Source organism: Acanthochromis polyacanthus, chromosome 5 (genome assembly GCF_021347895.1).
Source record: "Acanthochromis polyacanthus isolate Apoly-LR-REF ecotype Palm Island chromosome 5, KAUST_Apoly_ChrSc, whole genome shotgun sequence".
Classification (NCBI taxonomy): domain Eukaryota; kingdom Metazoa; phylum Chordata; class Actinopteri; family Pomacentridae; genus Acanthochromis; species Acanthochromis polyacanthus.
Window position 1 is genome coordinate 28,508,937 of NC_067117.1, and position 15,001 is coordinate 28,523,937.

The window sequence follows — 15,001 nt, forward strand, 5'->3', positions numbered from 1 at the left end:
GATCATATACACAACTGTTCAAAAGTTTGAGGTCACTTAGAAATGTCCTTATTTTTGTAAGAAAAGCTTTTTTTTTTCCAGAAATCCAGTCTAGACATTGTTAATGTGGTAAATAATTATTCTAGCTGGAAATGGTTGATTTTTAATGGAATATCTCCATAGATGTACAGAGTAACATTTCCAGCAACCATCACTCCTGTGTTCTAATGCTACATTGTGTTAGCTAGTGAAGTTGAAAGGCTCATTGATGATTAAAAACCCTTTGTGTAGTTATGTTAGCACATGAATAAAAGGGAGCGTTTTCATGCAAAACATGAAATTGTCTGGGTGACCTCAAACTTTTGAATGGTAGTGTATATAAAAAGCTGTTTCATATTGTTGTTTGTTCAATATTTCAGTTATCAGCTGCCTTTAACAAACACCATTAACCCAAGTGTCACCAGCTTGACAGAATTGTCTGAATAGACTTGTCAGCCTTCATAGTCCAATCAAGACTAACAATAGCACACTTAGTTTTTTGTGAAAAGATGGTCCCAAAATAAAATAAAGCTTTAAAAAATGAAAACTATCGATCTTACACGCTCGATAGAAAACAAGACATTGTGTTTAAACAACCATGCATCCCTATAGTTTAACTTGTTGTTCCAGCAGTGCTCTCAATTAGTCTGACCATTCTGTAGAACATAATAGTATGGCTGCACCACTATTGGACATCATTGTCCAATAGGGGAAAAATGCCCTGGTTTGTTTGTATTTCTTAAAATCAATCACGGGTGAAGCTCAGCAAAGGACACGGCTTCAGCATTCCCTCAAATTAGTGACAGTGGAATTGTTGTGGTGGAATATTTTTATGCAGAGAGGCAAGCACTGCCATTAAAATGAACAATCCACTGCAAAAAAAAAAAACTAGCATGACTGCCTTTTTGTACATCCAAATCCTCAGGAAAACTTGAAATTTTCAGTGTGGCAGGTTGCTGCTCGGACATTGTTGTTGCCGTTTCCAGTGCCTACAAAAAGTATTCACCCCTCTTAGGAGTTTTTCCCTTTTGGTGCTTTCTACCACTGAACATGGTCAACTTATTCTGGCTTTCTGGACAAAAACTAACCAAATAAGACAGTTATTGACAAATAGAAAATAAGGGATTGCATAAGTATACACCCTCTTGAAAGTGACTCACGTAATTCAGCCGAAGTCCAGCCTCACAAGTCGCACAATTAGTAGGACTGAGATTATCTGAGTGTAAGGAATGTTTCATTGTAGTATAAAGACACCTGTATCTGTCCAGTCATTGGTGAATCAGTACTCCTGGCTACAATTACACCATAAAGACAAAAGGACACTCCTAGCAACTCTGTGAAAAGATTATTGAAAAGCATAAGTCAGAGGATGGGTACAAGAAAATCTACAAGTCACTGAGTATTCCTTGCAGTTAAACATTGCTTTTAGTCTTAATATCTAATACTCATTGGTGTCATTTCTGGATCCTTCTGATTTTTTTTATGGATTTTACAGATCCATTGGGTGAATCAATCAGGCATAGAAATGGGTTGACATGTAAGGGCGACTTTAGCTTTAGATGCTGTTCAACTGAGTGACCCCTGAATGAAAGTGGCCCAACCAAGAGCACAGAACATTTAAATAAGGCAACTTTAGAATCAAGTTGCATGCAAGTTTATCAGTTTGATGCACTACTAAGGGTTAAATCATGGGTCCAACTCTGGAAAGAGGTTATGATGAAATTTCATGGCAGCTGTAGTCTTTTTTTAAGCTAACAAAGTGTTCACTGGTAAATGTGTTGAGTCACAAAAGTTTAGATAGAAAGGGTTGTATTAGACTACAGAACTAACGTTAAATAAAAGAAACATCTTTCAAAAATATCAAGTTGCATGAATGTAAAAAAAAAAAACCTTTCTTGCTTAATTAAAGTGACTGCATATTTTCAATGATCACATCAAACTCTTTTATTTATCACAAATCATTGTCAAACACTGCCATTTGTTTGTTCCTATTTCCGGTGATCACTGGTGACACTTCTGCATATCCTTCAATTATAAATTTGCGTTATTCTCTGTAAGCATCGTGTGGCTGTTTATTAGTGCCATGACGCTGTTATAAATAGCTTTACGGATGCATGTGTGTGTTCCTGAGAGCCTCACACTGCTCACTGGTACATACAGTACATCTGCAGGCAATTCAAGACATTTCCTGAGGGATATGCTACCAAGTCTATTCTCTTTCTTAATGCTTAATCCCACCATCCTTTTTGCATACTGTGATGTTGTTTTTGTTTATTGTTGTATTGTATTATATTGGGACTGACATGTGAGTGGATATATAAAATGAAACTTGAAATATTACCAGTCGCTCTGCATACATTTTTGAATGATTTCCCACTAAGTTGGGTGAACACGTGTACTGAGGGACTTATTAGGGGCTGCTTGTTAGCAGAAGCTCCACTCTGATAAAGCAACAACTCCCACGTCTATGACAAACAAGGGGCAATGAATCACTAGAGAGAGCAATCTGCTTTGCTGCAGAAAATAATCAGATATGCACACAGCGAGGACGCCTGCCTGTCATCTGAAAACTTTGAAGGGTTTTGTTTGGTGCTTCACATTCGGAAACCGCCTTTGAAGCTTAACTTCGCTGAGGCACTGATCTTATTTAGGAGGCAAAGGTTTTTGCTTGTAAAGTGGCCTCATGTCTGAGACCATCAGGACACGATGTGGGAGAAGCCGAGTATCCAATCAGAGCCGTCCCCTGCTGTGATTGACATTCTCCCACTGTGAAGTCCTGGCACCCTGCGCTCACTGACCTACCTGGCATTTCGCTCTGAAAGTGCTGCCAATGTCGCTTTCTAGCATCGGCCCACCAACCGAACTGTACAGCCGTCACAGCAGCAGTGCGACTCTCAAATGGCTTCTCGGAAGAATAATAAAAAACTTTCACACTCACATGAGTCATACTCTCGTCAAACAGCTCATTAAACTTTCTGAAACTTACATCCACTCTTCCATTCATAGAATCTGGCACGAACAAAAAAAAAACAACCCAAAAAATACTATTTATTTCCATTAAATAACTGCCAAGACAAGATGGCTCCTACTTCAGTGCAAGTGTTCTTTAAACAACCAGTAGTTAGTCAGCGTAGTTGGGCAGCTGTTTGATGCTACCTTTAATGTTACTGAACAAAGAAACACGGCACTCTTTCAGATAATGTAATGACTCACTGATCATGTTGGCAACAACAGTTTTCACTAGGGATAGTTTTGGCTGATTATCCTTCCTGATATTTGGCATTTTTCTGATGATCTGTGTTGTTACTGATGGATTATCGATGAATTAAATGGACTACTTCAGCTCCTCTATCTGTCTGTCACCACTCTGCGGTCTCAGAAATGTCTTTCAAGCAGCAAAAACTGAACAAGAGACACAAGCCGTTGGCATAAACCAGGAAATTAGCTTCTCTCAGAGTGGCTAAGGCTAAGCTAGCGGTTAAGTTACAAGACAGCCACAGGTTAACCAGAAACAGAGTCTGGAAAATAATCATTAATAATGCTTTAAGATATGAACCTTAGTGGGCAATAAAAGTGATAGAAGAGTGAAAGATTAAGATAATATAGAAGAACAGCAGACGTAACTGCAGGACACAAACTGATTAATCTCAGTTGGTCTCACATAAACAAAGGAGAGCTCCTAATTCAATCATTCCTATTTCTATTTTACATATTCACTTATAGTCACCTTTATTAATAAAGAAGCCTAGTTATAAATGATAGGTTCTCTGCTGTCACATGATGTTAAAACATTACAATTAATGTACATCAGTCACAAATATCGGTGATCGATTTTTCTTGATTATCAATAATTGACCCAAATACAAAAAAATGCTGCTGAATAACCCGCACTGTGGACCTCTTGTTGTTGCTCTGTCTGTGAGAGTAATTACATAAAAACCATCAACACTCAACTGACTTTTGCTCCTAGTTTTGATTGTACTTGGTTTTGTGACTTCAGCTGTCACTTGCACTGTCTTTGTCACCACGGTTACTCGGTTACCATGGTTAATGATTGCTGAAACATCACAGGAATAAATTTAAAACTCAGGTATACTGTGAAACAGAGAGATTTTCCTGGTCCTGGTAGACTTAATTATCATTGTGTGAACTTACTTTATGTGAAACCCCACACGCGAGTTTTAATGAATAACATGTTCTAATAATCATCTTTGGTCCAACTCTACTCTGTTCCAGTACCCTCGAAATCATAAAGAACATCCATTCTGAGGAGCTATTTTTATACTTGTGGCATCCCACCAGTCGGGGACACATGTCAGGGGGTATTGGGGTTAATAGGTGCTTTCCTTGCTACAGAGATGAGGGCATTTATTTCCACCTGTCTCTTTTAAACAATCCTCCACCATCAGTAATCTTTGCAGACTGCAGGGTGGCCGCCACACTCGGCTCATCTAATAGCATGTAGAGCAGCGACGGAGGCAGGCAGGCTGCCACTTATATAAGACAAAAGGAACAACTCGGCTTCCCTCCACGCTATCTGACTGCTGTCTAACCCACATCCACGCTGACACATCATCCGACAGAGCCGCTCGCTCACACAAACACCGTGTTCGCTCTGCAGCCGAACCGGAGCTTCTTCTTCTGAGGGGGGGAGCCTCCATATTGACAAGTGATCAAATCAGATGTGTGTTTACGCAGCAGAATAATGTTATGTCACCGCTGATTTATTTTTATGTCAACACAGCAGCTGTGACAGAGCAAAAGGGAAACACTGTCATACTGTCTGTTTCCATCATCTGAGAGGAATATGAAATAATGACGTCTGCAGACACCTAATATAAAGGATTTCTATTCATCTAAACACACATATCGACATGTTACTGACACTTTTTTGTTCTATATACCTGATTAACTACTATATCTGTCATCTGATTCCAATGTAACAGAACGAAATATCAGAATTTCTCCATAACCTCCTTAAATCTGGTGTTCATTTACCGTATATTTCATTTTGTATACACACCAATTGAAGACCATAAATTGGCAAAAAGGGGAACTCTTTGTAGGGCCATTATCAGCATAACTTAAAGACAAGTAATTCCAGAGATCTCAGACAAATAGCAATGACTAGTCAAAAGCAGGAAAGAGGCACAAACTAAACCTACAAGGACAACAAACCAAATAGAAATAGATATCGTTCGCTGTGCACCAAAGCACTCCAATATACTGCAGTGTTGTTTGGCTGAATTACAGCCATATATCAAACACAATGAAATAAGATATTGCAAAATGAGGAAGAGACAACTTCTAATTAAGCTGCTTCCTCAAGGCTCTCATATAGAAAATATATTTATTTAAGACTAATAAGCATAATGACGCCTAAAATGTTCTCTGATCTGTCGGATGAGACTTTCCTTGTTCTGCACCTTCAAGTAACACATGAGCACTACTTTAAAACAGAGAAAGAAAGAAAACATTCATCTTGAATTTACAGGATATTAAACCCACATGGACTCAGTTACCTCAGATTTTTTTATTGCTAAACTGAAAACGTGATCAGTCAGGTTTGAACAAACAGTAACTAACATCAAGTCAGTCATTACTTTAACAACTGTTTATGGCCTCAACGGCTAAATCTGGTTTTAAAAATTGTGTCAATGGTCATTTTGGACATCACTGCTCCATTAATGAGATTTGAAAGCCTACAGAAGGCTTTGATGTGGGAACTCACCCTGCCTCTGCCTATTGGAGCTTCTGTTGAAAGACTAGAGTGATTTGAGTAAGCTTAACATGAATGTACTTTATATCAGAACCTGTCCTGTTTACAAAGTGTAGCTAACCTAGCAAACATTTCCCCACACTGTAAACCATTTTAGGACAGGGAGTGTTTAGTCTGGACCTCCTGGTTGACCTTTCTGTTGTACTTTGAATGTTCTCCATCTTCCTCTCGCAGTCCAAAGACATACATGGCAGGTTAACTGAATCTAAATTGGCCTTTGGCATGGCTGTGAGTGGGCTGTCTGTCTGTTTGAGTTAGCCTTGTGATGAACTGGCATCCTGTCCAGGGTGAACACGATGTCCCGACCAATGTCTGCTATAATAGGATCCATCCGACCCTGATTCTCTATGAGATGAAGCAGCAGGCACAGGTAATGGAAGATGGATGATGGACTGTTGTGTGTTTTCAGTAAGCTAGTTTAGCGTCGGTCTAAGAAAGCATGACCTGTTTTTAGAGTGTGAAAACGAAGCTGAGGATTGAGTGATCAAAGCAAAAACAGTGTCAATACATTTTATTCAAGAAATGTTTTTGGTCCTGATGTGATTTTGAAACTTTTCAACTTCAGCGCTCCCTGCTGGAATTCAAACGCAGAGCCATTGTATATTTAAAAAACAGCGTTAAAAGCATACATAATAATAGGGAATATACACTATAGTTCAAAAGTTTGGGGTTACTCAGACAATTTCATGCGTTCCATGAAAACTCAAAGATCTATTTATGTGCTAACATAATTGCACAAAGGTTTTCTAATCATCAATGAGCCTTTCAACACCATTAGCTAACACAATGTAGCATTAGAACACAGGAGTGATGGTTGCTGGAAATGTTCCTCTGTACCCCTATTTAGATATTCCATTAAAAATCAACCATTTCCATCTAGAATAGTCATTTACCACATTAAAATTTTTTAGACTGGATTTCTGATTAATTTAATGCTATCTTCATTGAAAAAAAATGTTTTTCTTTTAAAAATAAAGACATTTCTAAGTGACCCCAAACTTTTGAACGGCAGTGTGTATCTATGTAAAATATTTTTGGATATTTCTTTAAATGCTACATAGCAAGAACATGGATGAATGCATATGTATGTATACAGTCATAAGGAACCTTGTGTTTGGATTTAATGAATGAGACCCACTTTGAAGAGAAAAATCTTTGTTTATACTGTAACTTACCAAAGTTTCACCTCATTTATGTGCGTGACCTAGTTGCTTCTTAAAAAACACTGCAATGAATGAGCTATTCATTTTGTTTTCATGTCATTTTCCTGATCTTTTGGACTAATTTTACACTCATTGGACAACATCAGGCTTGCTATGCAGTGTATATAACTCTCCCAAAATTTCCTTAAACTTGCCAGTGGATTCATTATTTTATACATCTATTGGTCTGTCTACTTAGAGGTAGCAGAAACAAGTAATCAAAACATCACTGACATATTATCACCTTAGCATTTATAAAGTTAAAGTTCATTTGGGGCGTTTTGTTGCAAAAAGTTGCATGTTTATACATCAAACGATTATGGAACACCATTATTTGTTTTAGTTGCAGTTCTAACAACCTGATGAATCTAAATCAAGCATTTACTTCCCTTAGCTCTGTTTTTAGTGTCTGCCATGAAATATATATCTGGCTCTTTGGTGTACAGCTGCATGTACACCAAAAGAAATAAGGTTTTGGGTCCAACAACCCAAAAAAGAAGCTGAGAAGGAAGACAGCTGATAATTCTCTCCAAGTTCATCACTACCAGAGATACCTTCCACATGATTACATTAATTTTCTTTGGTGTCTTTTGATTCATTGCTATTATCTAAAAAATACAATTCTTTGAAAGTTTATGCAAAACACGCAAATGAAACTGTTGCTATAGATAACAAGGGGCATGATTGTATTTCAGTGTTATTTGGAAGGAGAGTAGTTGTTGTTATTGTTTTCATTTTACATAAACTGGACTAAACGTATCGATGATCATGTGGGGTTTTCCACTCTCTGTCTTGCAGGTTTTTCAACTGGAATGCACAATGATGGATTTCCTCTTCTATTTTTGTCCCGATGTGACATCAAACATCTTCTAAAAAACACTTAAAGCAGGTCTGAGCAGCTACCTGTCTGAATATAAATGCACTCATCCTGCACACAGACATGCATCCTCCCTAATCTCCGCTGATTCTCATTTATCACTCGGATCTAATCCATCTGAACAGAAAGCTCGGCATCGGGCATCTTAACCTGAGCGGGAAACGCAATCCACCTCATTACCAAGCTCTGAGCTGCAGCACGACATCTGGGGCGTTTGAGATGAAACCCTTATTGGGGAAAAACAAGTGACATGAGAGAAAAGATCAACCGGGACATCAAGTACGTTGAGACAGGCTGATTTCTTTTTTTCCTTCAGGCAAATCCGCCTCATATTACGAAACATGGCAGACTTACTCGAGATCTAAAAGCAGCATAAGCAGACAAGTCACGATCAGGTGAACCTTTTTTGAAATAAAGTCACATATTCGCCTCCAGATAACCTCCCCTGACAATATGCTCGCGCAATAACGAGACGGTGTGGCTACATGAAACCTTTTTAAAATCATCCAAATGTCAAGTACGTGTCAAAAGACATCAGGCGAGTCAGACTGGTATGGATTTTCTCAGACAGGAGATGAAGAGAGGAGCTGAGGTAGGAGGATGCTGACGGTGCTGCAGCTGAGATCAGGCTCAGTTCAGAGGTTGGCTTGTTGAAAGAGGCAGCAGCTGCTCGGAAAAGAAGGAACCAGAGTTAGAATCCACCTTCAAAGGGTGTTTGTTTGTTGCAACAGGCTTGGTCATCCAAAATCTAGTTATTTTCAAAAACTGCCAGCCACGACTTCTGAGTAAAGCTCTGATCAGAAAACCCTTTTGATTCCCCGGACGACTGATCAGCTTGTAAGATCAGTACTGGGACTAGACATTTTGAATTTGTATCATTTTCAAAGCCAATTAATCATTTTATATTTTAGACTATGATAAACTTTCAATAGTGACTCAATAATGAGCAATAAATGAACAAGGGAACTTCAGACGGTCCATCTGTCATCCTCATTCTGCATCATCACTGTCAGCTGTTGAGTTGCACAACAGTCACTTTGGCATCTGTGAAATGTGGCACATTGTATTGTGGGATTTGAGCAATAATTAGTTTTTCTGTTCCATTGTGAAATTTGTGAGGGTTCTCGTAGTTGATAAATTAATGCATTCAGATTTCAGGCACTCGAATAAAATGGTAGACTGGAAACGCAGCGCGCTTGATGTATTCAGACACCCACTAAAAATCTACATTTATTTCTCAGATCTCATTTTTTCTGACACTATTTATGGCCAGCATTCCTCTGCAGGGTTCAGACTGCGTGCAACAACGTATGTAGGTGCGACCAGGATATTCAAATAACTCTCATCAAACCGGTCTCTCAGACGACTAACCATACACTTTGGAATTGCAATTATTCATGAGAATCATTAAAAGCTGATTAGTCAGAATGTCTTACAGCAACAAACAGCAATCACAATTACTTATTAAAGTACAAAAAAGGGTTTAAAACACAATAAAGTATTCACTGTATAACCAATTCTATTCAAGCTGACTACAACAGACACAGCAGGGTACAAACACTGGCCCCAAAAGCACTTTTCCTATAAACAATCACTTGAAAAAGTTTTTTTGTTAGTTTTTTTAAATAGTGAATTGATTTTTCTGAGTGTTGAAAAAGAAAAATGCCAAATCAAAATTTGGGTCCAATAATATTTGGAAAGTCCAGAAAAGCCAGATAATTATTTTTACTCAGTTCATGTCTGTGGGATTTTGCACGTCTGCAGTTGGTTCGAATGTAAAAGTATGACAAAGCATGATGAAACATGCCAAACAATTTTTGCCAGATGCAATAGTGGGCAGCAGGTGATCAATCAGTCTCTCCTCTGCCCACTGACGCCCCATATCACAGAAAACATAGTCTCACATAGCCAGATCGTTCTCTAGTGCTGAGACAGAACAGTGTAGAATGGTCTGACTGCACCTCATTATCATTCTGCTTTGTTGGGGAAAAAAGTTCTGGCTTGTTTGAATTACTTTAAACCAACTACAATCTTGTTGGATGGAGCTGAGAATAGGATCCAGTAACTGTGTTCACTCAAAATAGTAACAAGGCTTCTGGTTTGGTGGAACATTTGCTCGCAGGGAAGCGAGAACAGCCATTAAAATGGAAAATTTACCAAAATAATTGCACAATCAAAAGGTTTGGCAAACTGTTGAACACTCTGGTGAATCAGAATAATGGTGTTTTACTCTGCTGCTGCTTTGCTTTTGACCAGTAGTTTGAAGATGCAAGAAATTTTTAAAGGTCAGTTCATGGATTCTGCATCTTCATATTTTCATGGGTCCATGTGGAGCAAACTTCATCATCAAATCTAAAGCCAAGGAAGAATTCCAGAGTTGTTTATGGCAGGAAATAAAAAGGAATTTCCTTGTATTTGTATTGACACTGCATGGCTTGTAAGGATAGGATATAGCAGCTAATCAGCTAATGAGCACCACCAGGCTTCTTAAACAAACTGTGGCCAGTGATAACTGAAGAACACATGGTCCTTCGTACTGTGGAGAAGACGTATCCACGGGTGACTACAGGTTTCATTGATAAAATGAAGCCGTGGGTCATTGTGTTACTGTGGAGTCTGTGGGTTGAGCTCAGGTAGGAAATTAATTGCTGCAGAATGATTTCATGTGGAGGCAGGTAAAGCTGCTACACAAATACTGGATGATGCAGAAGACAAAGACCAGTTTCAACAGCAGCATAGACACAGAATGTCTGACAAAGGTTCTGCTTACAGTGTTTTTCCTGCTCCCAGTTGGTTGTACTGCATATTGGTGAATTTAAATGGAGCTTTCTGTTAGCGCTAGTAACCAAAGGCGTCACCAAATCAGCCAGAAATCTTACAGCAGCATTAATGTCTGGGCCTCCAGTGGACAGAATTCCACAACAGAGTTTGACACAACAATACCAAACATCATGCAACTGTTAAGGAATAATTATTCTATAACTGGTGAATCTACTTTCTCTGACCAGTTCATGACTCAACTACTGCTCCCAACTGAAAAAATAACTAAAAACTGCAGTGATTCATATCCCTCTAAACACTGCTCATCATTCTCAGAAGCACCGGTGCCACTAATAACATCAGTAATAGCTCATTTCATAACTGTTCCAGCAGGTCAGTGTGGACAATAACATACTCTAATCATCAGAGGGAGAACTAATAACCCAGCATTTAGCATCGGCTAGAACAACAGGTTAAAACACCCAGGTAGCAAACCTCCCAAGGCAATGAGATGGTTTTAGAGGGCTGGCCCAGCAGTAATATAAAAATAATCATAACACTGGGTCAAAACGGTCTGTGAGTCATAGTTTGCAGAGTTAGCTCACTGTTGTGTCTTTGTTAAATTGACTTCTCAGTGTTTCAGTACTTCAGTGTTATCCTCAGTGTGCTGGAAGCTGGAGCTGACCCACCGGATGGGTGAAGCCGTCATTAAAATGACAAATCGCTCCTCTGTTGGAGGAGTCACCGTGTCCTATAAGACCTTTGGGGCCATTAGGGGTTGAACAGAATTATCAACAACCTGATCTGATTTAGCTCCACAGCTCAAAGGGTTCTTCCATTTCTTTTCCTCGAGAGAAAGGTCAGCCTTCAAAACCCCAGACTCCTCCTCCTCCTTCTGGCCTGTATTTACAGCTCATGTCTGCTTGATCTGCATTGAGGATTCTTCTGTGGCCCACTGAGCCAACCTTATTCTGTCAGCTTCAGGGAGCCGAGACAGATCCTCCCTAACCTCTGTGGACTGCCGAGGCCCAGAGACGCTGAGGTCCAGGAACAGCTTGTCACAATCAGCAGCTTCAAGGCTCTATTAGCATACAGACATCACCTCGGACATGGAAATGCTTTTGTGCGAGAGGATACACAGGCTCTGTTTTCCAGTTCTGTGGCAGGGGTTTTGCCAGTTACAGCTCCACGAATTATAATTAAAATTAAAGAGGCATCAACTCTTGATTTTGCCACTTGAGGGCATGAAGAACACTGTAACAACATTAAACATTAACAGCATTACAACAACTTTAAAGCTGCGTTCATTATTGTTTAAGAACATTAGCTAACTATTGCTACTTACACATCCAGCAGACACAGAGCAGCATTAGCTTCCATTAGCATCCATTTGGAGTTTCTGTATAGCCAGCAGGGTCAGAAACTTTCCTTGTCGCTCCGTTTTGGTCTCCACCACTTCCTATGGTGACCTACTTAATTGCAAAATACTCCATTATGTTCGCTATTTGCTAATTGTAAAAGTAATGTCAATTAATTGAAAATAGAAAACATAAAATAAGCGAGTGCATAAGCATTCATCTTCATGTACGGCATGGAGCCTGTATGAATAGGTCTCAGTCAGTATTGCACATCTGGATGCTGCAATTTCCCATAATGCTTCTTCCCAAAACTGCTCAAGCTCGAAGACACCAGGTTAGCAAGAGCAATCAGACCAAAACAATGGACTAAAAGACGCTCAAACACTCTTGAACTTGTCAGTGAAATCAGTGTTTTCCACATTTTAAACTGTAAACTGGACCACAATAATCTTTTTAGGCTGCAGAAATCACAATGCGAAAACACGTAAGCAGTTTATGTACGAGAACAATCCACCCAAGCAGCTTGTCTTCAAGTGCTTATCTCTGACAGGGAAATTTACATTAAAAAAATACAACATTATGGTTCTGACCCTTCAATCAAGCATCAAATTCACATCTTTTACCACAATCTGCAAAAGCCAAAAGGAGATTCAAGTATAAAATCGATTATTAACGAAGCAAAACATTTCTGAAAAGTAAACTACATTCTAATACAACATAAATTTATCAAGTAAATTGACTTTTTCCATTCACTCTAGTTAATTGTATCGCTGCACATTTGCACAATACATGGATTTAAAATTAGCATCAACTATAAAGAAACTATGGCATTTGTGGGGTGGATTCCAGCTGTGGCCTGTGCTGGAGTATTCAGCTTTTAAATATAAATGACATGTAATTGTTTCGGGGGGCAAGCATAGTCCAGTTTTGAAAAAGTAAATGATTTTGGATTACTTTTGTTAGCCTCATAAGCTTTTACAGAAGGAATATAACCATGGGTGGAATAAAACCCCTAAAGGTGAGCAAAAACTAGTAAAAGATTCAAAGTGTACATGTCAGTGTCATTATTTCCCCAGATAACCAAAGACCAATAACTAATTACTTAGTTAGTGGCAAGAATTTTGATGATTGATTACCTGTCATTGTCTGAGATAATATTCAAAGGTGGTTATTTTCTAGTTTAAAAAAACAAAATAAAGCAATTTGAACATTTTAACTTGAGGAATGATGATGGACATGTGTCACCCATTTCTGACACAAACACTAAACAGTCAATTGATGATTTAATGAATTAACTACCAGAAGTGTGGAGAATGAAAATACTCATTAGGTGCATCCTCAAAGTACATCTGTGATTAAATAAAACAGCCCTGCTTGAGGAAAAATCAATCTGACTAAAACCACAACTTCGGGGGGAAAAAATGAGCACAATATGAAGCAAAACTATTTAGGTTTCAAAATCAGATTTTGTCTCTCTCTTCGGGACAGAATGTGAGGATAGAGGACCTGCAAATTGGAAACAAATTGGCAAATCTTCAGATTAAGCAGACTGAAATGATATAGAATAAATGTGGGCTGTTGGGGGCCTTTAGAAGCTGAGATACTGCACCTCTTTGGATATAGCAAAACTGTATGGTTTGATAAATTAGATATTCAGAAAGCAAAAACCTGAAACATGAAGATATGTGCAGATTAATGTTCATCAGGAAACGCAACAGATGGACGTTTTGATAGAAATATCAGCACTGCAGTTCTGTATAAAAGTAGAACTGTCATCACCATGTGTGTCCTTTAATTGGGCACATTGTCCAACATTCCATATGCGTACCAATCCATATGGAAATGATCACCTGTACACGGGAAAAGTGTACATTGTCTTTATTTTTAGCCTGACTATTTTTCAAACAATTCACAAACAAACTTTAAAAAAACACTTCATCATCGGCATTTTTAGATGTACTATTCCCTAATTCATATCTCTGTAGAAAAAAGGTAATTCCTACTAAATACTGACATATTTCATCACTATTCCGAACCAGGGATGGCTACACTTCCTATTCAACCTGTGTTGGTGCCGTTTCCATGTGCTAATATTAGAGTCTCGTAAAATGAGTTTTAGTGCTGTTAGATGATTCCCCTTCAGGTTGTATTAAAACATCTATTGTTCACATCAGCATTCCTCTCTGTCTTTTTCTCTTTATCGTCAGTTGGCACATTTAATATCCACGCATTCATGTGATCTCAGAGTTGCGCTCTCCGGAGCTCTCCAAGGCACTCAGAATAAATCCTGCTACTGTTGGTTACCGCGCTCCCCCACGCACTTCTACACCCACAGCACATGCAAATTCCTGCTCAGCCTAACAAAAAAAAAGCAAAAAAGAAAAGAGTTTCTCCGCGCTCGTTAAAGATACACAATACTGATGAAGAAAAAATACGCGCGAGAATTACGCACAAGAAAAAGAGCGCGCCTCAGAATTTATCACGACCAAACTGACTTTAAGTGTTCAGAAATGTGAGATTGTGTGAACTTAAAGAGCTGAATGTTTGAGAAAGGAGCTGCTTACCTGCAAGAAACGGTGACTTCAATCTTGGTCGCAGGTACGGTGGAGTTGAGCGGGTCAAATTCCCCTATTGTCGCCATGGCTGAGGCTGTTATTCTTTAAATCACTTCTTCTCAATCGCCGAAGTTCGCACTTATTCTACGAGGCGGATTTCTCTGCTGGAATATAACGTGTCTGTTCCATCCACCCGGGAATCACGGGGAGAATCTGCCGGTGTCGGTTGTAGTTGTTGTGGATGCTGACGGTCGCTGGAGCGCAGCTGAGGGTTAGAAGGCATACCTGAGGATGAGGCTTTCATTCATGGCGAGAGAGAGCGAGAGAGGGAGAGAGGGAGGGAGAGAGTGGGGGAGACAGAAAGAGAGAGAGAGAGGAAGGGAGACACCGGAGCACAGCTGTGGATCCTGAAGCTTCCTTTCTCTCCATCCATCGCCAGGTGGAGGCAGAGA

General features: G+C 39.2%; 1 protein-coding gene across 1 annotated transcript in view; it reads right to left on the minus strand.

The window, feature by feature from the left end:
• The window catches only part of LOC110955772 (copine-9-like), a 209,958-nt gene extending 194,957 nt beyond the window's left edge, over positions 1–15,001 (minus strand). Inside the window, 1 exon segment of the mRNA XM_022200897.2 lies at positions 14,559–15,001. Within this exon segment, the coding sequence (XP_022056589.2) occupies positions 14,559–14,635 (77 nt within the window). The 5' untranslated portion in view covers positions 14,636–15,001.